General features: G+C 31.2%; 1 protein-coding gene across 1 annotated transcript; it reads right to left on the reverse strand.

Moving 5' to 3' along the window:
• Positions 1 to 11,746: 11,746 nt before the first annotated feature.
• LOC100265328 (non-functional pseudokinase ZED1) lies at positions 11,747 to 12,884 on the reverse strand. The gene is given in 1 exon segment (XM_019217903.2): positions 11,747 to 12,884. A coding segment is annotated over 1 exon segment (954 nt). The 5' UTR covers positions 12,701 to 12,884.
• Positions 12,885 to 25,928: the final 13,044 nt, after the last annotated feature.

The following is a 25,928-nucleotide window of genomic DNA, read 5'->3' on the forward strand; positions in this document are numbered from 1 at the left end:
GGTGTGTTTTAATCGTTTTGAATGATCCCAGGTAGAAGAAATTTCAAGGAAATTGAAAAAAAAAAATCGGATCGAAATCGGAGCAAAAACAGGAGCAAAAACAGAGGAAAAACAGAGCTCTGCGAAACTTCGCAGAATGAAGGAAACTTCTGCGAAATGAGCATTTTGTTGCCAAACCATTTCGCAACACTTTGGGATTCTCTGCGAGAATTTTCGCAATTGCGAAAGTGGGAATGGCACACGAGTGCCACTTCGCAGCACAGGAGCCCTCATTTGGCAGCTGCGAAACGCATTGCAAAGTGGTAAAGCCCAGATTTCGCAACAAAAATCCCATTCCGCAGGGTATTTCGCAATTGCGAAAACGATTTTGGCACACGTGTGCCACTTCGCAGCACAGTAACATTAATTTTGCAGCTGCGAAACGCATTGCGAAGTTGCTGCGAAAATGGCATTTTGCTGCGAAATTGACGTTTTGTTGCGAAACTCAAACTGACCCTTAGGCTTCCGTTTTTCCTATTTATACCGGTCATTTGAGCTGCGAAAAGGGTTTCAAAAATCAGAGCGCCATTCTCGCAAGCTGTTCGTCTTCTTCAGTGAGCCACGCCGTCCAAGCCTCCGGTCATCTTCTCCGATCAGCAACGTCGGCCAAATTTCGGTATCCCGAAATGGCATGAACACGAGGGGCTAAATCTTCATCTCCTTCGAATCGCAAGAAGAGTCTGCGAAAGGAGCCAGTTCCAGATTCTGCTCCAGAGCCTTCGCAGCCGAAAGCAATTCCTCCTCTGGTGAAGCCAGCGCCGCCAAAGCCTCCGGTGAAACGTTACCTTACCCGGTCAGGAGGTCGGCCATCACAAAAGAGACCCAAGGTGGAGAGCTCAGAACCCATCGATTTGACTGAGCAATCTCCAGAGCCTTCACCAATTCCATCACCGGTTCCAACTCCAGTTCCCTCGCCGATTCCCATGCCAGTTCCGTCGCCGGTGCCATCTCCGGCGCCGCAAGAAAAATCTCAGGAGCCTCAAGCGCCACTTCCCGAGCCCCAAATTCCATCTGAAACAGCTCTGGAAGAAGTAATCAGGCGGCCAATGCTACCTCAGCCCCCAATTGAGGGAAACTTGGACTGTAGAGCTCGGCCATTCCATTTCGAGCTATGCTTCGATATAGCCGCATTCAGAGTGAGGCCGGAGCTTGCCCAATCATTCCAGCTGCTGAGGAGATATCACATGGAGCACTTGCTGACTCCAAGAGACTTTTTCTACCCCCGGATAGCCATGGATTTCTACCAATCCATGACAACCAACCAGGTCAGGGATCCAACTTTGATTCATTTCACTATCGATGGGAGACATGGCATATTGGGAGCGCGCCATATTGCTGAAGCCCTGCAAATTCCCTATGAGCCAACCCAATTCGATAATTTTAGAGCTTGGGCCAATCCTACTGAGTTGGAGATGGTGCGCACCCTTTCCAGAGGAGCTGCAAATCGATCACATCTGCTGAGGGGGGAGCTTCCTCCAGTTATGTTTTTGATTGATGCATTTTTGCGTCATAATCTCTACCCACTGCAACATTGGACCCAAAGAAGGGGAGTCCTCTTAGAAGCCCTGTACAAGATGTTTGAAGGATTTTTCTTTGGGCCTCATCATCTGATTTTGGCAGCCCTTCTCTATTTCGAAGAGAAGGTGCACAAAAAGAAGCTTCAGAGAGCTGATTGCATTCCCCTCCTCTTTCCAAGGCTACTATGCCAAATTCTGGAGCACTTGGGATATCCTTCTGAGCCTCAGCTGGAGAGAAAGCGAATTTGTCGTGAGCCATTCACTCTTGACAAATGGAACAACATGACAGCTTACAAAGTTGATCAGCCTGAGCAGCCTCAGCCTGCTACAAGGAGAGCATCCCCACGACACATACCTGAGGGTATAACAGTTGCTGCTCCTGCCATTCCCAGAGCTCCACCAGCTGCTCCAGCTTCATCTCAGCCATCCACATCAGCTGAACCGAGGATGGCCATTCCTATATCTGAATATCGAGAGTTATGTCGTGCATTGGAGACTCTCACAGCTTCTCAGAGCAGTCTTGCTTAAGAGATGGCAGCCATTAGAGCATGCCAAGAGCAGATGTTGGCCACTCAGGCTCAACAAGCTGCCATCTTAAGGCAGCTCCAAGTTCATTTCGATCTGCCACCAGCTGTAGAGCCCTCCACTTCTATTCCAGCAGAGCCACACTCTCATCCCTCAGAGTCTCATCCTCCAGAGCCCCAAGCCCCAGCTGATGCACCTACTGAAGAGGCAGACCCATCTGCCTAGCCCCAGCACCACCCACTCATCAGACTATCATATATCTATTATTTTTGTTTTATGTATTTCGTTTTTTTTAGTTAGAAAGAAATCTCATTATTTTGGTACTATATTTGGGATTCCTTGTGTTACTTGTCTTTTGCATTGTAATCAAATGAATTTAAAGTAATACAAGTTTCATATTTCTTATTAACACTTAGCATTAAGTTATCCTTATTTCCTTTTCTCACATATTCTATTCTTTTTGAAACATGTGGTTTCCCCAATCAATATTCGAATTTGATATCAGCCAGGAGGTACCACTTCCTCCCTTTAATTACAGTCACTCATATCACATTGAGGACAATGCTCAATTCGGTTGGGGGGGGAATGAGGAAGGAAGTATGCTAAATCTTTTTGGTAATGCAGTTATTTTGGTAAATTAGTTGTAATTTTTGCTTTTTACTCTTTTTACTCTATTCTACTCTTTTTACTCTATTCTCCATGAATTTTGAGGAAAAATTTTCAAATTAAACTAAGAGAAATTGAACTGTTGTTTTTCACTTGACTTAGAGTATGGATTATGCTCACTAAAGTGGTTCAATTGTTGAAACTTCTATTGAAATTGAATTTAGTTCTTCCACTTTAAGCTATTCACACAATGTGCACATTAGATTCCGATTATAAGATGAAAAACTATTTCCCTCTTGACTTAGAATAATTTTGGGACTTGGTATATTTGACCTCATTTGATAAAATTGAAACACCCTGCAAAAGGCCAATGAGCCTTTGAAATAAAGAAAGTTGTTTGCTTGCCTTAAAACCCGAGCAAGGTCTAAGGGGTATATGGTGAAAATCTTTAAAGCCTGGTGCCCTAAGCCTTAATTGGTTGGGAGTCACCGACCTCAATGCTCGTTATAAGGGTGAATAGGTAGAGTTAGCATATGGTAGGTGCTTGGGTATTAGAAATTCATTCTCAAAAGTCCGGGGAAAAATCCGAGGAGTTAGTGGTTGAAAGATCCTTAAAGCTTGATGCCCTAAACCTTAATTGGTTGGGAATCATCGATGGACCCCCATTACATGGACAATTCAGAAAGAGTATCCCTTAAAGCTGCCTTAAAAAAAAAAAGGTGTGTTCTTTCTTTATTGATTTTGGTCAATTTGCTAAGTGTTGAAAAGAGATAGGTTGGGGGGAGAGATTAGTTTAGCATATTATTCTCGGAAGCTAAGGAACCAATACACATAGATTTTTTATGGAAGATTAAAGTTTGGTTCTTTGAAAGTGGAAATGATTTTAAAACTTCAGTTTGCATAATGCACTCCCTTGATTGATAGTGTTTAGCATAGTTTGTTATGACTCTTATTGAAATTTGGGTTTATATTTCTTTAATGTTTCATGTGAGAATTAGATCATCATGCCACTTGAGAATTGATTTTGATCAGCATGATGTTGTAAATTTTAGTATAGGTTGCTATTTATTTTCATTTTTCTCTCCTATATTGCTAAGGGACTAGCAATATGTCGGTTGGGGGGAGTGATTACTACTCAAAAAGTGCTATTTGATAGCTTATAATTAATCCTTTTAAACACTTTTGAGTAGTAGTTTAGCCCTTTTAACTCAATTGGCATGTTAAGGATCCTTTAAAGCAATTTTAATCATTTTGTGTAAGTTTTGGTGTTTTTGTTAGTATTTTGATCACCGAAGCAAGTCAAGACTGAGGAGAGCTATGAGGAATCTTGGGCAAAGGTTAGAAGTCATTTGCTAAGAGTAAATCCGGATTGCAAGGAGAAAAAGTAAAGAGAATCTGCCATAAAACATATTCTTGATGACAGTCGTAGCAGCCACTTTTGGAGCACTTTCTGAAGTCCAATTGATACATGCTATATACCATTTCAAAGATCAGGAAGTCAACAATCCAATGCTTCAAACGGTGTGCAATTCGGAGTTGAAACGAAGAAGTTGCAGCCATTGCAAGCCAATCACTCCGAGCTGAAGAAAGCATTTTGCAAAGTGCTGCGAAATCACCCTTTTGTTGCGAAGTGATTCCGCAGCCTTTTTGTACAGTAGGGTGTATTTCCTTCTGAAGTTGCCCGACGTATACCGCGAGAGGGAAGCTTGGAACCTCAAGGTGGAAGCCAACTTCGCAGCCCTGCGAAGATAGCATGTTGTTGCGAAATGATTTCGCAGCCCTCTTGAGTGTCTGCGAAATCTCGCAGACACCATTTTTCTCATGCGAAATGGTTCCTGAAGCCTCCCGATATTTGCTACCGAAATTGGGAGATATTTTACATCAGATTTTTGTTGTCTAAATCCCAAAATACTCCTTGTAAGCCACCAATTACAAGATTCCTTAGCTTTTAAGTTAGTAAAAAGAGAAAATATCTATGTAATAATTAGTTTTATATTATGTTCATATATATACCTCTCGAGAGCCTGTTCCAGGGGAGGAGTTCCTTCTGTAAAAAGTTTGGGTAAGCAAGTAAAGTTTATTTTCTTTCTACTGCCTTACCTTACCACTTTTTATTTGTTAGTTAATACTAAGTTATGAACTCTCTGAGGAGTTTTCCCCAGAGAATGAGTAACTAAACCTCTAATTCCTTGGAGCTAAGGTTGTCGGGGGAGGTTCCAAGTGCAAGAATGCAAAGCTTTGTGGTTTTAGCTAGTAATGAAGAGGAAGTGAAATCCTTTAGTGATTTCTATGTTTTTAGTTAACTTAAAACACCTTAGAGTCACCTGGGCCAACACTTGGTAAGGCAAGTGATTTCCAACCATGGAAATGCACTAGTTTACCCCTTGCGAGCCTCTGGGAGGTGACTTTAAGGTAGGATTTTTCGGAATTGCCAACACTTGGTAAGCTTTTGGACTCCAAAGAGACATCCATTAGTTATCTCTTGCGAGCTTGAGAAGGGAAGTCCAAGGTTAAAGATCACCTTGAATGGTTACGGCTTAGTGAGAGGCTTAAACCATTGCAAGTTGCATCAATGAGAAAATTAAAGTGAAATCTAATTGAAGGAGTCTCTGTACAACACCGGTTAGAGAATTGACTATATGTTGAAGCTCTAACTCGAGGAAATTAACCATCTGACCGGAGCTATGTCTTTTGCATGAGAAACCACCCCAGTGAACCTAACTCTCCAAGGAATGCTTTTCTTCCTAAGTTATTCCAAACATCTGTTATGTTAGTTAGTTTAAGTCTAAACCTTTACCCATCAAAGTTTGTGTTTTACTTCTTAAGCTAACCTTGAAATGAAACAAGACCAATTCACTTGGAATTGGTATCATTGAGAGCTTGTTAATCTTTCCCAGTGGACGATCCTAGAGCCGCTATACTATAGTAGCTTTGTCTTTGCTACCCTAGTATATGGTGTTATAGGTTATAAATTTTGTTGATTACTCTCTCATTCAAGGAGCACCAGCTGGACACGAATCAGCTGGCACACTAGCTGGGCACGAATCATGAATATGTCTGCGATCTGAAGCTTGGAAGAAATGTGTTAAGGTAAAATAAATTCTTACTTAAATTTATCTCAAACCAAGTGATAATCAATCTCCAAATGTTTGGTACGTTCATGAAATACAAGATTGACTGTAATGTGAAAAGTTGCTTGGTTGTCACACCAAAGAGGAATAGGGAGAGAAGAAAGAAAACTAAAATCCTATCAGAGATAAGATATCCATTGCAATTCACAAACAATGGAAGTCATGCTTCTGCATTTTGCATCAATAGAAGAACATTACATAATAGTTTGTTTCTTGGTTTTCCAATAAATCAAAGTTGATGCAAAGAAAATACAATAACCAGTAAGAGTGTAGGAGGCCCAATCAACATCACAATAAGCTTGAAGCTTTAAAGAATGACTAGAAGGGAAAATTAATCCTTTAGAGAGACAACCCTTGAGATAGCGTAGAACATGTAAGGAAACATTCCAATGAGCTTGACAAAGAGCATGAACAAATTGACTTAGTTTTTGAATAACATAAGTAATATCAGGTCGAGTAAATCCCAAATAGAGAAGATGTCCAATTATCTTTTTATATCTATATGGTTGGAGAGTAAAGAGCCCATAGTTGTAGAAAATTTGTGGCTTAGTAATAGGTTTGACGCCTAATAAACCTATATCCTTAAGAATGTTTAGAATATACTTTCTTTAATTGACGTAAATACTAGTAGTAGAATGAGTTATCTCAAAACCAAGAAAATACTTAGCATAACCAAGATCATTAATGGTAATCTGAGAATGTAGAAATTGCTTAATAGCAACAATATCATCTTCATTAGTTCCTATAACTAAAACATCATCCACATATAGCCTTAGAATAACCTTCTGGAGGCTGCATATAAACTTCTTCATCCAAATAACCATGCAAGAAGGCATTATTGGTATCTAATTGATGAAGTGGTCAAGACTTTGCAACAATAATAGCTAGGAACAACTTGATAGTAACAAGCTTAGCAACAGGTGAAAATTTGTCAAAATAATTTATTCCTTCTATCTTATTATAATCCTTTGCTACTAGTCTTGCCTTAAATTGATTAACACTACGATCAGGTTTAAATTTAACCTTATAAACCCATTTGGAACCAATGGCTTTCTTATTTGCAAGTAAATTTATTAAATCCCATGTATGATTATCCTCTAGAGCAATAAGCTCTTTGTTCATTATTGCAACCATTTTGCATGAACACTAACCTATTTATAAGAAACTGGTTCTTGGATATGTGACATATTAGCAAGAAAAGCCACATATGATGGACAAAAGGTAGAAAAAGTAATGAATGGAAAAGTGTTGGGTGTATAGGAGGAAGTAGGATCAGGAGTTGTGATTAAAGAAGCATTGTGAGTAGATGAAGTAATAGAATCTATAACATTTGAAACAAATACATTCAACTAAGTTGGTTTCCTTTTAACTCGAGTACTTTGCCTTAGAGGTAAAACAAGATAAGTAGATATAGAAGATGTAGAGAGCAAGACCAGTAGAGTAGATATAGATGAATCGAAATGTGTAGGGAATGAGAAATAGGAAGAACATCAGTGGTATCTACATCAATAGGAATAGATGGCAATGATGGAGTAAAAACAAAAGGAAAAATGTTCTGATAAGGAAAAATATCCCCATGAAACACAATATCTCTAGAAATAGAGATGTGATGAGAATGTAAATCATATGCTTTGTAAGCCTTTTGACCAAAGACAAAGCCAATGAAAACACATTTAAAAGCTTGAGAAGCAAATTTATCCTTATGAGGTTGTGTATTAGTATCCTAACAAAGACAACTAAAGCATTTTAAAACATTGTAATAAGGTAATTTATCATACAAAAGCTCATAAAGAGTTTTCCAAGAAAGATTGGAGCTAGGAAGTCTATTAATGATATAAATAGCAGTTAAAATAGAATCTCCCTAAAATTTCTTTAGTAAATGTGACTGAAACATAAGAAAACGTGCAATTTGTAGCAAATGTTTATGTTTTCTTTCCACAACACCATTCTACTATTGTAAGGTTTCTTATGTATGATGCCCAAAGTGGAAAATAACATCTCACATTCTTTATTGACAAACTTTGTTTCATTATCAATTCTAACAATTTTAACTAGAATATGAAACTAAGTTTAAACCGTTTTGAAATTTTTTTTCCAAAGTGAACTATTTGATATTTGTGGCATAGAAAAAAAGTCTAAGTAGCACGACTATAGTCATCTACAATAGTTAGAGCATCATGTGCTCCTGAAATGGAAGGTTGTTTATAGGGTCCCCAAATATCTAGATGAATCAAATCAAAATTATGACCTGCATGACTTTGACTCCTAGGAAATGGTATCCTGTGTTGCTTTGACAGAGGATAAATGTCACAAGAAACAAAAGGTTCCACAAAAGAGTTTTCAAGAAAATGTACATATTGTAAAACCATAGAAGAAGCATGTCCAAGTCTCTTGTGGCAAAGAAACTCAAAATGTACTGAAGCTTTATTTATGTAATAGGTATCAATGCATGAAGGAATAGCAAATGATTTAACAAAAGAAAAACATGATTGATCCAATATGTATAGACTCCCTATCACTTTACCAACTACTAAAATTTCTTCAGTCTTCAGGTCCTATAGAACACAACAGGCAGGGGAAAAAATAAATCTAATACGGGTCGTCTTTGCAAGCTTATGCACAGACAATAAGTTGAATTTAAAACTAGGCACATGCAAGGTTTCTAAAAACACTATTCTAGGATGTAAAGTTACATTTCCAACATGATGTACATTTTGATTGATCCATCTGGTAGATACACAAGTACCAGTTTAGTAAAATAATTCGATGATCGTAATCAAATCAATGCACATATGGTTTGATGCTTTTGTGTCAATAATCCAAGTTTCGAGCTCTAATAAATCAAGAGTATCCAGTGCATAATTAAGAATGGTACTTGTATATTCTCCCTAGTGTGCAAGATTTATGTAATTGCCATCCATAGTTGATTTTCCCTTCATGTATTTAGTTATCTCCTATTGTATAACCTCTGCTATAGAACTTGTTAATTTTGCATCTATACCAATCCATTGATCACAGACAACATCCAGAGGTGTGTCAATCACATTGGCAGTTAATTTACTTGGTACATTTTCCTTTTGCTCCTATAGTTGTTTAAACCAATCTACATAACCTTATAGCTTAAGACAAATATATCTTACATATCCATTTGTGTTGTAATAATTACAATGTCTATCACTCTTCTTCGTAGCATCTTTCTTCTTAAAATTTCCTCTACTAGCTCCATCTTTCTTAAAATTCTATGATCCCACAAATATAGCACTATTTCCAGTATTATCTATAAAGGAAATTTGCAACCATCTTTGTTTTTCGACTCTTAAAAGCATAGAATAGGCTTTATTAACACTAGGCAAAGGATCCATCAACATAATTTGATTTTGAATATGATCAAAACTATCATTTAGTCCAATCAAGAACTACATTAGATAATTAAAAATAGTAATTTCTATTACTAATTTAGTTTCTCTAGAAGTGCATTGAGGAATAGGCATTAGACATGTAAGTTCATCCCATAATTTCTTTAGTTTTGTATAATATTGTACCACAGACATTGAACCTTGTGAAATAGAACTAATTTCTCTCTGTAATTGATGCAATAAAGGCCTATTAGATTCACCAAATCTCTCTTCTAGTTCCTTCCATAGATCTCTTGTAGGGTAGTATACAAAAAAGTCTCAACAATTTCCTTAGAAATAGAGTTCAAAATCTAATAGGTTACCATTCAATCTACTCCCTTCCATTGCTCAAAATCAAGAGAATCTTCATTTAACAGCTTACATTTTCCATTTATGAACCCTAATTTCACCTTAGCACCTAAAGAAATTTTCATAGAACGATTCCAAGAAAGGTAGTTATTATTTATTAATGGAGTTAATACCAGCACCATTCTTAGATGATCCGAGCTCTAAAGATAGAGAGGATCTCCATTGTTGTATGATCTTATTTCTAAAACTTCATTTGCAGTTGAATCTTTTGTAGGTCCAGAAATTGAATTCCTCGAATCACCAGCCATGGTTACACCAAGAAACAAAAGAGAATAGCCAAAAATTATGGCTAAGAATCAAGTCAAGAATTATCATATCATTGCTCTGATACCATAAAAAATTATCAATTACTATGCTATTGATGCAAGTAGAAAACAAAGGTAAAGTGTACAACAACAAAGAAATAAAGAAAAAGTAGTTTCTTATTTTATATATCCAAAAACGTACAAGTAGGTGAGTATTTATATATAAGAAAAATAAGCTAATGACAGCTCGAAAATAACAAACTACAAACTCAAAAAACTAATTCTAACTAACTAAAATTAAGTTAAGACTTAACTACTAACTTTTTGTACAATACCTTTACTTTTTTTTTTCTTGAATTGTCAAAATGCACTTTTAGGGTCACATGTGGAAAAATGAATAAAGTAAAACGAACGTTGAAATTGAAAAGGGAAAGAAATCTTAATGAAAAAAATTTTATTCACTTGTGTGCAATCTTAACAATACTTTTATTGTCACAAGATATAGGAGTAAGACAAGAAAGAGAAACACCTATATCTACACGTTACTAGTGTAGTCAAAGGATCCTACTAATAGTAGATGTCATAGCATGATACTTATATTTCATGGAAGATCAAGAAATGATACTCTATTTTTTACTTTTCTAAAAAGTAAGAAAACCTCCTAAAAATATACAAAATCTAATGGTGGACTTGCGATTTTCGAGATCACTAGTCCAATTAGCATTAGAATATACATACAACTATAAAGAGGAAACAAAGGAAAGTAAAAGATTGAAGTAGGTACTCTTGGAGAAACAACAAAATATGAAGAACAACAACTCAATGAATTGAAATTAGAGAAGCAAAGAATTGACTAACAATGTAAACAACATAAGTAATGCTTGAATTTGTAATGGCGAAATACGAATTGCTAATAATTGTACAATATAAAAGATATAGAATTATGTTGTTTCACCATCATAGGAGATGATTTGAGTAAAAAGGAATCTGTGATTATAACAAAAGAATGCTAAATTGTTATCCATATAATTCATATGATACAAAATATTATCCATAGAAAGGTAAAGAAAACAAAAGATGTACAATAAAAGTAACACAAATTATTTTGGAATCATGCTCCTAAGCATAATATACATACAAATATATATATATATAAATCTCACCTAAAAAGATAAGAAATTTAAATAAAATGTGTGGTCTTTAACACAATGATTTAAAATATCATATTACTCAAGGGCCTTTCTATGGCACAAGAGACATATTGATCCAATATTGTACAAAGAAAACGTATCATTGCAAATTGCTTCATCAGAAATGAAATTTCTCCTGCAACATTTATGTCATGTTAGAAAAAATAAAATGGAACGGAAAAATTTTAAAAAATAAAAAACAGGAAAAAGGAAAAAAAATTAGAAAAGCAAAAATGAAAAAACAAATGAAAATAGATAAAACATGTAAGTTTTTCTATTGAGGAAAGAAAGCCACTTTGGTTAGATCACAATTTGGCTAATTCAAGTACAATATACATTTGAATATATTGGAACTTGATATCAAATCTCTAATATAACATGCTCAACTTAATTTATCTCAACTATCAATCCAATCTTATTTTTTTTCAAACTTAAGTCGAGTTTGTGCTAGGCTAGGTAGTTAGATAATTAGATTAGATTGGGATAAGTTTGAGTTGTTACAATTTTATCGTCAAATATTTCTTATTAATTATTATTATTATTAAATAAGATAAAAACAAAAAAAAAAAAACTTGTAAATATCTTTTAAAAATATGAAAAATAAAATTATATATATAATGTTATTTAAATAAATATAAATCAGATTGGCTAAGTTACACTGTCATTAGAAATGAAGTTGAGTAGATAGTAAAAATTCCAATTAATTTACGAATCATTTAAAAAAACAAATTAAGAAAGAAGTGAAGAAACATACCTTTGAATTCGTCTGAGTTGTTTTGCTACATCCAACATAATTGGCCTTTCCTCTCGATTCATTCTACGACACTTGAGACCAAGTTGGAATACTGCTTGGAATCGATGATGGTGGTAGACTCCTCCTCCCTCTGCTAGAATTTTAGGATCAACAATCCCATTAATTCCTTGATTTCTGACATAGGATTGTATGGGATCCATTGGATAATCCTTCTTCTGATCGTCCTTGAAATCATTGGTAATTGACAAAAATAAATCAAAATAGCCCTTTCCCGTTAGAAGCTTGAATAAAAGCGAGCCAAAGCCAAAAACATCACTCTTCTCTGAATACACTCCCGATCACACTTCAGGTCCTAGATATCCTAGAGTCCCGCAAGCAACTTCATTCTCTACTTGTGTTTTGCCCTCAGGGAGTGCCATAGAACATATAAAATCAGAGAGCTTAGCACGCAAGTCTTGGTCCAAGTAGAAATGTCCAGGATGTATATCTCTATGAATGATTGGCCTGGGTAACGCAGTATGAAGATATGTAATCACTGAAGCAATCTCATTTGCAATCTTTAATCTACTCTTCCACGATAAACAAGTTGGATTGGATCTTAATTGATCCCCAAGATTTCCATTCATTGGAAATTCGAAAACTAAAGTGGGGATTTGTGTTTCTAAGCAACATCCTAAAAGCTTCAAACTATTCTTATGCCCGCTCAGTTGTGCTGCAACTGATATTTCATTAGCAACCATTTCAGGATCAGCCAAAAAACTACGAGAATGTGTTGGAATGGAAGAATCCATATACTTCTTAACAAAAATCAACCTACCTTCAAAACAACCTTTATACCATCTGAAATGGGACGTGTATCCAAAAATTCGATTCTCATGATTGTAACTGTCTGTAGCTTTTTGAAGCTCATCGGCTGAAAAGCTACGCATGGGATTGGAGTACTTGCCATAAAATAGGAAATTCGCTTCTCCAATAACAACCTTCCATTCGTCACAAATCGCTTTTCTCTCTTCTTTTCCACCCACCAAACTAAACCCGAGACTTTTCCCTTCAATTTAAGGATGTAAAATATGAAAAATTCTTGGTCTCCTTCCTCAAACTGTGATGATATGGGTAGCTACCAGTCTGCCAACAGAAAAAAGAAAAGGAAAGAGCCATAATATTCAATGTTATTAATCTTGGTTCTACACTTGCTAGAATTTTTTCCATGTAGATATAAAACAAAACAGAATTAATTGAGAAACAAGAATCCAAGAAAAGAATTACAATATCATCTAGCTAGAGTTTAGTTATTAATCTCAAGGGAAAAGTAGCTATGTACCTCTTGGAGAAGATCCTCCCAGAGCTTGAGAAGGGCATCAAGTCTTCATGTGAGGTGAAGCTGAGAGAGAGAGAACAGCCAACCCCTTGAAGTTATTGGAAGATACAAATAGAATTCAAAGATGTCCCGGCGGAGTCCACATGTTTTTGTCGGTGTAGACGTTGACGATCAAATGGGAGCTTGTCGACGAAAAATAGCTAGCTCAGGGGGTGTTTGGGTCCATCTCAGGAGCCCGGTTAACGCATGACGGTGTGAGAAAGAAAATTAATTACTATCACGTCCGAATTGAACATATATTTTAACAAATGATTTTATTAAAAATAAAATTAATTATGATATCTTTAAAAAAATTTAATTAAATAAAAAAATGCCCACTGCCCTTTATTCTTAACCTCCAAATTCTTAGTTCAATGTTGTGCCAAACAGAAGCAAGACTAAATTGGATTTCAAAGCCCAAAACTAAACAATATTAACAACCCAAAGCATCAATGCAAGCCCAAAAGAATATCCAACGATCCAAGATAACAAACTGGAGTCCAACAACAAAACCCAAATATCAATAAGCTCATATTATTAAAATAATAAATAAATAAATAAAACAAAGTCCGATGTCCAAATGGAATAAACCCAACATGATATCTAATAACCCAAGTCTAAAAGCCAGGCCCTGCTTAAATTACAATCGAATACCAAGCCCAATATAATGTCTATCGAGCCCAAAGAAATATGTCAAATATCAAAGCCTATAGACAAAAAATAAGCCCAAATGCATAAGAACTTATGACTAGTCGTTGAATAATTAATTAATTATGGGCTAGTCAATGAATTCAAAAACCCGGTGAGTTATCCATTGGAAGTAGATTTTCTAATATATGGATCATATAAAGTCATCTAAATGACCTGTTTGGATCAACTTCTAGAATTCAACAACTATTTTTTAATAAATAAAAAAAAGTTTAGTGAGACCCTTTTTTGCATATTTGATTAATTTTATTCAAAAAGCTTAAAACTTAAAAAAATTTCAAGATAAAAACTAGAAAAATGTTACTTCTGGTAGAAGTTTCAATTTTTTTATACAAGAAGTTTTTTCATATTTTATAATGCCAAAATTGTCCTTAAAAAATTATGACTTTGGTCTGAAATTCAACTTCTCAATTATAGTAAAATAACAAGGAAGTTATCTTAATTCTAATACATTTGTTAATTACATGCAAATTTGTTAATTATATTGATACATTTCAAGTACAATTTCTAATTCTTTCGATAAAAGAGCAAATATTAGTGCAATGACTATTCAAATAATTCATTGATTGATGTAATCTTCGTGGTTTTCAGCATCGTCTCCTTTTAATATAATGACTTATCTTCTTTTGGCAAACCAGTTCCCCTTGCAACTTTGTAGATAAACATAGAAAGAATAAAAAAACATATAAATTATAAGTGTAATAACCATTAAGTATAATTGAAACTATAGCCTATTTCAATTCAAGGAAAAAATAATAATAATTAGAAACAATATAAAATGAAATGTAGAAAATTTTGAGAAAAACAAGCATGAGTTAATGAAAAATAATAAGAGTTTAACACTTGAGTATAAGATATTTTTCACTAATTGAGTAGAGAAACTTTGTAATAAAATTGTACACAATGCTTCATCGGTAAAAACAAGAAAATTCTTTAAGAGTAACATATTTTCGAATATGGTACAACATTCGAAAAATTAGAAGTAACGAATTATGACATTCCAAAACAGGAAAAAGATAAATGCAACATGACATAAACAACTTACCAAAGAAAATACCAAAGGAACAATTTTGAGGAATAATTCAAGATGAAGTTGAACAAGAAAATATAAACCATCAAATTAATGGAAAGAAATTTTGCTCATTTATAGTATTTTCTCTAGTTATGCTACTTCATGTATTAATTTGAATCTCATTTTCAAAAAGGAAAAAAAAAAAAAACCACAATAACACCAATGAATCAAAGTAGAAGCAACCAAATCCAAAATAAGTAATTATTGTAATTATTCTTAGAAAATATTAAAAAACAATCTCTTGGGAAATATCTAAGCTCTTAAAAAACCTAAAAGGAAAAAAGACAACTCACAATAAAAACAAATAGCATCTCTAATAAAGTCTTTCAAAGTGGCTAATTTGAATTGCTAAATCATTAAAGGCAAATTAGTTTCACAATTATTTAAAGTACCTAAATATAAAAATAAGAAATTATCAACATCAAATTAAGGAAAAACAAAAATGAGTAAACATCTAAACAGTTAAACATGTCAAATTATTTTTAATTAATGTTAACATAGTCACTTTCTTAAATTCCTTTTTTATATATTTCTAAGGAAAATGTTTAATTTTTTTTCATAATAATTTCTTTCTTATTTTTTTTCTATCTTATTTTCTTTGAGGATAATGATTTTCCTAAATAGTTTTTTATTCAAAAAAAAATGATGATCAAGTAAATTAAATAATTCACCATTTATTATTTAGAAGATAATTTTAGAATAAATTAAATTATGATTAATCATAAATCTACATATAATTCATTTATTATTTACAATAAATTAAGATTAAAAAAACATAGTAACAAATATGATAGATTCATGAGAAGTATATTGATTTTTTAAAATTAGAAATTGAACTTTTAAAAAAAAATAAAGTTTTTATTATATAAACAAAAATAGAATTACAAATAAAGTTTTATTTAATTAATTTTATTTTTATAATTAAAATTTTGAAGTTAAGAAAAAGTATTGAATAAGATATTATTTTTTTCTACTAAGGTAACTCTCAAAAGTTTTTTTTTTAAATATTTATATTTACTTTTGAAATGAATAATGGTTAAAAAATAGTTGTTATATTTACGTAGATTAAAAAGTGACAATATTTTTTAATAATTTTAATCATGTAAAATTATATTATTACATAAAAATTTTATTACTTTACTTAAACAATATATTTTTATTTACATGAGGCATTGTGTAAATATTTAACTTTTCAAATACAAAATATTTTTAAATATATAATAACATAATATAATTTTTATTAATAAATTTTAAATATTGTAATCATTGTTGATGCAAAGTCAACAGGAATCAGATTTGTCTAAGCTGACAGGGTTTAGACAACCTTCCTCCTTGTGTTGTGCCTCTCAAAGCTTTTGCTCAGCGATAGGGGAATTGGATGAGCTTCTTCCCTGTATAAAGGATGTTCGGACAGGCGGTCTAGGCACGCCCCTCCAAAGCTTAAGTTAGGTAAAGATAGGTTAGGCTTCTCTAAGGAGAGAGTGAATAGGCTTGTTCATATGTGCGTACCTTGTCTATGCTTGAGGAGGGTTTTTATAGTGCTCAGGAGAAAACCACTATAGTGCTAACTAAACACTTTGACTTTCTCTGTAATGATGACTATCCTGCAAGTGGCAGGGCAATCATTACAGCTTTAGGCAGTTGGCAGGTGGCGTCAGAAGAGATGTCATGATGCTTAATCGTGCAATTACCTATCTCTTCAACCTATTGGAGGTGTGGGGTTGTGTGCGGTAATTAATTGACATGGACTAGAGGGTTAGGAGAGGTCCTATCAGTCATTCCCCTGCCAGATGTGAATGATTACATAAAGCAGTGGGCCTTAAAGGCTGATTGGGTGGTTTCGTCTGCTCGAGGAGTCCGACCTTACTTGTTGTCTTTCTACATAGGGGAAGGGCTCCTCCTGCCTGTGACCGGATGAATTGGTTGTGATCCAGATCGAAGAATCCGGACATTACTTCTCTCCTTATCCGGTTAGTGCTTGGCTGGAAGTGACAAGTGGAATGACATGTGGAGGCCCCCACAATCATCAATATTATTAACAAAGAGATAACAAACTACTTATTAAATTATAAATTATAGATTACAATGGTATAATATTTTTTTTTTATTTAAAACAATATTGAATGTTGAAATACATGACATAATGAAACCATTATATATAACATATACAATTGGATATCTTATATAAAATAAATATGAATGTAGCATAGTATGTTCTATTCAATATAATATTATAAAAGAGTTAAATTTCATTACCCCTTTAGGTTTGGTATAAATACATCTAATCATCAGTGATTTCAAATTTGGTCAATTAGCACCTTAATAAATTTATTTTATTTATAAATTTTTTTTTAAAGAGATTTGAATAAAAAGGATTTTAGGTAAGTGTGTTGAAAAAAAAATTATATATGAAATACCTCTACAAGGTATTAGTTGATGAAATATAAAATCAATGGAAGTTTAATGTATTTATACTAAGCAGGAGGATATGAATGAAATTAATCCAATTTTAAAATATCATGTTTCATAAATATATATATATAAATCAAGTGTATTCAAAATATTTTTATTTTGGTTATCAAATAATAAATGATGTCCAATTAGGTGTGATTTTACAAATAAGTAACTAGCTTCAAATTTATTCCTTTTAAAGTGAATGTAACCAAATACTACTAGTACTACTAATCTCTAACCAGACTCTTAAGATGTTAGGGTTCAAAGCAATTACATATTGTGGGACCCCGCATCCGTCTAGGCATAAATGCATTTCTCATTTAGCTATTAAATGGACAAAGGACATCTAGCATTGTGATATGCGCATTGTTGTCTAACATGATCCCGACACGCCGTCTAGAGCGATGCATGTTCTACACAAGAGTCATGTAACCTTATCCATTTGGCCCTAAGATACCGGATGGACACAACCAACCAAGCATTGCATATGCCATCTGACAAGTATTAACTGCAATAGGCATTAAGTGTCTTAATTGACACAATCGTTACGAGGTTAAAATGTCAATCTTTAAGGCTCATCAAGGCGTGATAGTCGTTATGAGTCGGCAATCATTGACATTAAATATGGTAACGCATAATCAAAGACAACATTAAGGCGCCTGAGAAGACATTGCATTTGATCAAAGATAAATAGTCGCTATTGACCATAAGAAAGGTATGTTGTCACTTCCCAAAATACTTTTTTCTTGCCCAAGTCTTCTCTCTCTGACTTAAGCTTTGGAGATGCATGCCCGAACAACTTGTCTGGACATCATTTTGTGTAGGAAACAAATCTGTATGTGTCTTGAGTGATCTAGACGGAAATATACTGTGACGATTCCAGCTATAACTTGGGATCTAGACGAACACATCACATACCCCACTAAGGAATGTAAAAGTCAACAATTATATCTCATTGATAAGCAAAAATAATAATAATAATAACTATTATATCTCATTAACTAGAACAAAAAAAAAAGGTTAATTATTATATCTCATGTCAAACATTTTGTTTCATTTATTCAAATTTACAAAAATATAATATCTCCATATTTTCCTTTTATAAATAAAAGAAAAATATTATACCATATTTTTCATACCAAATATATTTGATGCACACATAAAAAGAAAAATAACATTCTACACATTTCAAAATAACATATAAAAAAAAAATTATTTTCTTTGACAAAATTTACATTAATTTCTCTTACCTAAAAAATACTTAGGCTATGTTTGGTTGGTAAGATAGGATAGAATAGGATATGCAAATCGTAGGATATAATTTTCAATGGGATATGATATTCTTGAAAATACATATTCTATAGACATGATATTTCAAGGTAGCATATCATATTGGATATGTTATACTATATTATATTTATATTTAATTTGTAAAATGAATAAAAATAATATAAAATATATATTATTTTCAATGTTTAAAATAAAAATTACATCACATTCAGATATTTTCTATTTAAAAAAAAATGAAGTTTTTGTTATGTTTAACAATATTCATGATTAAAATATTTAAATTTTACAAATAAATTTTTTTAAAATTACGTTATTTAATTTATAAAAATAATTTATATATCATATATTAATATTATTTTATAAATATTTTTTTAGTTGTTTTTTTTAATCATAAATTTAATTTATAATAAAAAATTATTTTGTAAAATAAGTATATTCAAAAATAAAAAATTGATAAAAAAAATAAAATTTTGATACATAAGATATGTACATCTCATATCTTACTATGGGATTAACATATCTCATATGAAAATGATAAAAAGAAAAGAGGATGGATAATATATTCCACCACTTATCATATCTCATGTTTGATTAAATATGAGATAAAATAAGTGATGATATAACTTATTTTATCTCATCACCAACCAAATGTGGGATATGATATAATATCTTCACTTTTATCTTATCTCATGCTATATCCGATCAACCAAACATAACATTAGAATCTTTGAAGAATTTAGCCCCAAAGAACCTACTTTTCACCTAACAAAAAAATAGGCAACTATTACTATTGACTATGTATCTAAATTTATAACTTTGAGAACCCTAAAAATTTCTTATGTTAATATATTAGTATCACTATATCATTTTTAACTTTCTAATCAATAACAATTTAATAAGTAAGCTTCTAAATTTTCATAAAAGTTGTATCTTTTCCAAAAATCTCACCTAAATTAAAATTATTAAGCATATGTATTTATATTAAACCCTTTTAGATGAAGAGATTCTTTTTTAGTTTGCCAATCCACTTGATGAGAGGAACATAAATGACTTAAGAAATCAAGTTATTAAGGACAAAGAAAATCATATCAACTCCTTAAGTCAAGAAATCAGTTATTTAAGAATTCAAGAACAATTGAAAGTCAAGAAAACACAAGATGCCATGGAAAAATTTAAGAAAAGGTTAACTATAGAAGTATATTCAGAAATCCCTAATACATTTTGTCATAGGAAGCAACATGAGGCAGAGTTACCTTAATGATCTAGAATTTAGTGAGAAGAATATTCCCACTAAAGCAAGACCAATCTAGATTAATAAAGACCTATTAACCCATTGTGAAAAAAAAAATTCAAGATCTTCTTGATAAAAAGCTGATAAGAAAATCTAAGTCCTCCTGAAATTGTTCAACCTTCTATGTTTAGAAACAAGCTGAAATAGAAAGAAGAACACATAGGCCTGTAATCAACTACAAATCGCTTAATGATGCATTAAGATGGATTAGGTATCCTATTCCAAATAAGAAAGACCTTTTTCAGAAGTTAGTTAAGTTTAAGATTTTCTCTATATTTGACATGAAGTCAGGATTTTGGCAAATCCAAATTGTTGAGAAAGATAGGTATAAGACAACCTTTATAGTGCCCTTTGTACAATATGAATAGAACATAATGCCTTTGAACTTAAGAATGCTCATTCAAAATTCCATAACATAATGAATGAAATCTTTAATCCATTTTCATATTTCATCATTGTATATATTGATGATGTTTTGGTGTATTCTACATCAATTGAAGAATATTGGAAACATCTCAATAGATTCATTTTGACTGTCAAGGAAAATGGTTTAAGTTTGTTTGCCACTAAGATTAATCTTTTCCAGACTAAGATAAGATTCCTAAGTCATCATATTTACCAAGGAACCATAACTCTCATTCAAAGGTCAATTCAGTTTGCTAATAAGTTTCCATACGAGATTAAGGATAAGAAACAATTATAATGTTTCTTAGAAAGCCTTAATCATATGTCAAAATTTCTTAAGAATATAAATCAATAGTGTACCCCATTAAGACAGACAAAAAAAATCTTATTCCATGGAATGAGGAACACACCAAGATTGTCAAGATTATCAAGTTTAGAGTTAAGACTTTGTCATGTCTAGCTTTAGCTAACCCTGAAGCATTTAAGATTGTTGAAACTAAGGCTTCAAATATAGGTTATGGTGTGATCCTTAAGCAGAAATATGATAACCAAGAGATATTGATTAGATTTACTTCAAGAACTTGGAATAAATTCCAACTCAACTATAGTACCATCAAAAAAGAAATTTTAAGCATTGTTTTATATATTTCAAAATTTCAAGATGATCTTTTAAATCAAAAATTTTTGTTAAGAGTTTATTGCAATTCAACAAAATCAATTTTGTAAAAGGATGTTAAGAATATAACTTCTAAGTATATATTTTGCAAGATGACAAGCTATTTTAAGTAATTTTGATTTTCAAATTGAATATATCAAAGGCGAAAATAACCTATATCCTAACTCATGAATTTTTACAAGATTCATAGGATCATGGTCCCCCTAAAAAAGATAAACCTTCTAAGTCCTTTAAGAAATCACAAGAATCTAAGAAATATTTTCTAGCCCTTTCAAATAAATTCATGCCCTTATACTATGATCCTTTTGATGCTGCAGGCTTCACCAATACAATTCAAGATTCAACAATTTCAAGGCCTTAAGCCCATAAGCAATCTTCATCCCTTAATTGAGATAAAGAAGTAAGAGCAAACATTATTATACCTTATGTGGAGAAGTCTTTCCCCACAAATATATCTCTTGTTGGTACTAACCCTTCTCATATGAAATCTTGGTGTTTTAAGAATTTATATGATTTACAGGAAAAGTGCATGGATTTGGAGAAACAATAAGATAAATTACCCTTTTCAAGAATCAATCCTTTTTTTTTTTTCATAAATAAGACAAATCATGCAATTAACTTCAATTCTTTTTTCCTTTCTCTACACACACCACCATCCTAATACCACAAATGGATTAAACCATCTCTATTTCTTATCTTTTATTATTATTATTAATATTTTCTCCCCTTCACAAAGTCAACATTCAAAGCAGATTGTTCCTTTTTTTTTTTTTTTCCTTTTTCTTTTTCCAACACACCTAAGTTTCTTCTTGTCTACATGCCTCATTTTCTTTTTCCTAGCCCTACACATGCAACCACCACCCCCTTCTATTTCTTGTCTTTTATTATTATTAATATTATTTTCTCCCTTCACAAAGTTAACATTCAAAACAGATTGTTCCTTTTTTTTTTTTTTCCTTTTTCTTTTTCCAACACACCTAAGATTCTTCTTGTCTACATGCCTCATTTTCTTTTTCCTAGCCCTACACACACAACCATCACCCCCCTCTATTTCTTGTCTTTTATTATTATTAATATTATTTTCTCCCCTTGACAAAGTCAACATTCAAAGCAAACTGTTCCTTTTTCTTTTTCCAACACACCTAAGCTTCTTCTTGTCTACATGCCTCATTTTCTTTTTCCTAGCCCTACACACACAACCATCACCCCCCTCTATTTCTTGTCTTTTATTATTATTAATATTATTTTATCCCCTTTACAAAGTCAACATTCAAAGCAGACTGTTCCTTCCTCTCTTTTTTTCCTTATTCTTTTTCCAACACACCTAAGCTTCTTCTTGTCTACATGCCTCATTTTCTTTTTCCTAGCCCTATACACGCAACCAATTAATGAATATATTTTTTATTTATTCAAAACTAATTAATAAATATAAAATGATAATATAAAACTTAATTCTAATTCTAAACTTTCAAATCTTCAATCTCGTTGCAACTAATTTAGAGCTAGGGTTTTAATGCAAAAATATTTTTTGCCCCTATTAAATTTATTTAAGTAATTTTGCATTTTTAATTTATGGTTTTACCTCATAAAATTAATTTAAGGTGTTACAAATTTACTAACCACGTTTATTATTAAAATAATGTTCTATTTAGTTTGGATGTATTTTAGGAAACAAAATAACTAATGATATATGTATGATTATTATTTTTTTTAAATTTTATTTACCAATTTACATATATTTTTAATATCTAATTATTATACAAAAAACATAAAATATCATTTTCAAAATATCATAATGATGATTTTTACATTTTCACAATGACTTAAATGAAATTTAACAATAAGATAATTAAAATTAATTAATTTATTAAAATTTTATTTTTTTAGTAATCATGTTTAAAATGTTGATCTTTATTTAAAATATAAAGAAATAATAATATATGTATATATTCCAATGTTTAAAAAAGTTAATAATTTTATATCCCAATTTTTTTTTTTTAATAAAGAGAGACTCATTGATAAAATTATTATGATTTTTTATATTTTTAATAATATATTAAATAGAATATAAAAATAAAATAATTAAAATTAATTTAATTTAAGTTAAAATTTAGGAGGGAGGAATAAACTATATATTAAATTGCCCAATTGGTTAGGAAGTTTGCCTTCATATGGGATATTGGGTTGTATCCTTCAAAGGGGCAAGGAGCCATGGCCACAATATTCAAACTGGTGAAAGGAATATAAAAAAATGGAACTTTTAATTTAAGGTTTTGACTAGTGCAAGGGAAAAATGTATCAACAAAAAGTTAAATTAAATATGAATTTGGGAGACTTCAATCTACCAATATTTATTGAAGAGTTTTGAATTTGGCCAAGGTAGTGATGGAGGCATAATTACAATACCTCTTTAATGTTATTATCCTAATGGTTGTAGAAAGATGAATATTAAGGAAAAAAAAAAAAGCTTCTTTTTCAATAATTATCAATTTCATCTATTCTTTGTAGATCTTAATTCAAAAATTTCATTTGTGGCATTTATTTTTGAATAATTGAAGAACAAAGAAGAAATTTTATAGATGATAAGTATGAATAAGAGATTTTTCTTGTCACTTGTTTTATAACATATGTACTTATTTTCGAATTAATTTATTGAGAAACAGAGATGTAGAACCAACAAGGTTTGGACTATTTTCATTTTCAAATTTTATTTTATTTTTTAACATTTTTTATGAGGAGAATTGTGGTATTAGTATCTCCATCTTACCACCTAAGAAATTAATTAAACTACCATTTTATTTATATTTTTATTCAAAATAATTTATGATAAAATGATATTAATAATATAATTAAAAATTTGTAACACCAATAAAAAAATAATGATATCATATAAAAAAACCATTTTACTAAAAAGCGGTGAAACCTATCATAATATAACTCAAAATAAATAATAATTTTTCACCAATCCCCATAAATAATGCACAAAGGAAAAGATTATGAAATGAATCATCTATGTTGATCAATAAAGAAATCTGTTCTTTTTTCTCTTTTCCTTTTGTGAATTATTTTTTTCACCCAATAAAAATCTTGAAATTTTTCAAGATGATAAAAATTGAACTTATCTCTCACTATTTCTTTTTAGTGAAGAAATGACTCAGACATTATCTTCAACCTTCCCACGACAATGGTAGATTATCAATTGTTCAATGTAATGGGTTCAAATGAACCCATCTACTATTGGACGATGAAAATGAATAAAAAGAAAACGATGAAGTTGTTTTGTATGTAAATGCTAGGAAACAAAGTGCTTTTGAATTTTTGTGGTGGATGGGTCCTTTGAAAGCCACCCATCTACTCACCCGTATACTTTTTTACCATTGTGAAGAAAATGCAAATGCTATGAGACAAAGATCCCTTTGAATTTTGTGGTGGGTGGGTCCTTAGATTCTGTTAGACGTCATTCACCTCCCCACGCAAACGTTAGGAAATTGCTTTTGAATTTTGTGGTGTGTGGATTCTTGTATTCTTTGAAAAGCAACCCACCTCCCCACTCATCATTACCTGTTTGTACATGATGAACATATAATTTTAAATAAAAAATTGGTATATAAATAAATAATAAATATTATTATTATTATTATTATTGCCTCAATAAGTATACGATACACCTTGACCACTTAGATGACCAAAGAAAACTGAATTTGTTTTGTATAAGCACCCAAAGATGAACGCTCTTTATGCATATCAAGTATTGACTAAGCACAAGCTCATTATTTATAATTAAATAGTAAAATTTGGAGAATCTATTATTTTATATTAAATTGAATAATTATTTCTATCAATCTTGAATTTTATCTTGAAAATTAATTTATATTAAATAATTTTAAAATAAGAAATTAAGTTGTTTATTTTTATATTTTTGTTCTTTTTACTAAGAAATGGTTTTAAAATTTTGAAAGAAACCTTATGTTTTAAGATAAAAAATAAACAATTCTTAATTTTAAAGTTTATCTGATAAATTAATTAAGAACTCTAAACAAAATAAACTTTTTCATTTTAAAATTTATTTAAAAAGTGATTTAATATATTCAAATAAAATAAAATCCATAATGGTTTTATTTCTAAAAAAAATGAATAAAATTTATAATGGCTTTAATATTTTTAGAGTTTTTGATAGTTTTCTAAGTTCATATAGTGTAATTTAATTTTTAATGGAAATTTCAGTTTAACGTTGCCATTTCCAAATACCCAAATATACAGTGTAGTTGTATAAAAACTATAAAACCGTATTAAAAAGGTCACAAGAAGTTTCAACTTCCTACTTTATATATAATATATATTTTGAGAAGAGCGGTTGTACAATAAACCATTCATTTTTCAACTTTTTTTAAAAAATAATTACTTTTATATTATTAAGAGAAATAATATTTGAAATATTTTTTTTTCATCTCTTAACCTACGTTCCGCATTTTCTGTAGTATCTAAATATTATACAAAAAACATATAAAAATCATTTTTTAAAATATCATTATGAGGATTTATACATTTTTACAATAAGTTAAATGAAATTTAATAATAAGACAATTAAAATAAATTAATTTATTAAAATTTTATGTTTTTAATCATCGTGTTTAAAATGTTATTTATTTAAGACATAAAAGAAACAATAATATATACCTATATTTTAATGTTTTAAAATATTAATAATTTTATATCCAAGTTAATTGCTAAGATTATTATGATATTTTTAATATTTTTAATAATATATTAAATAGAATGCGAAAAATAAAATGATTAAAATTAATTTAATTTATGTTAAAATATAGAAGGGAGGAATAAAATATGTATTAAATTATCTGATTGGTTCGGAAGTTTGCTTTCATACAGGATATTGGGTTGGATCC

The sequence above is a fragment of the Vitis vinifera genome, chromosome 18 (genome assembly GCF_030704535.1).
Source record: "Vitis vinifera cultivar Pinot Noir 40024 chromosome 18, ASM3070453v1".
Lineage (NCBI taxonomy): Eukaryota > Viridiplantae > Streptophyta > Magnoliopsida > Vitales > Vitaceae > Vitis > Vitis vinifera.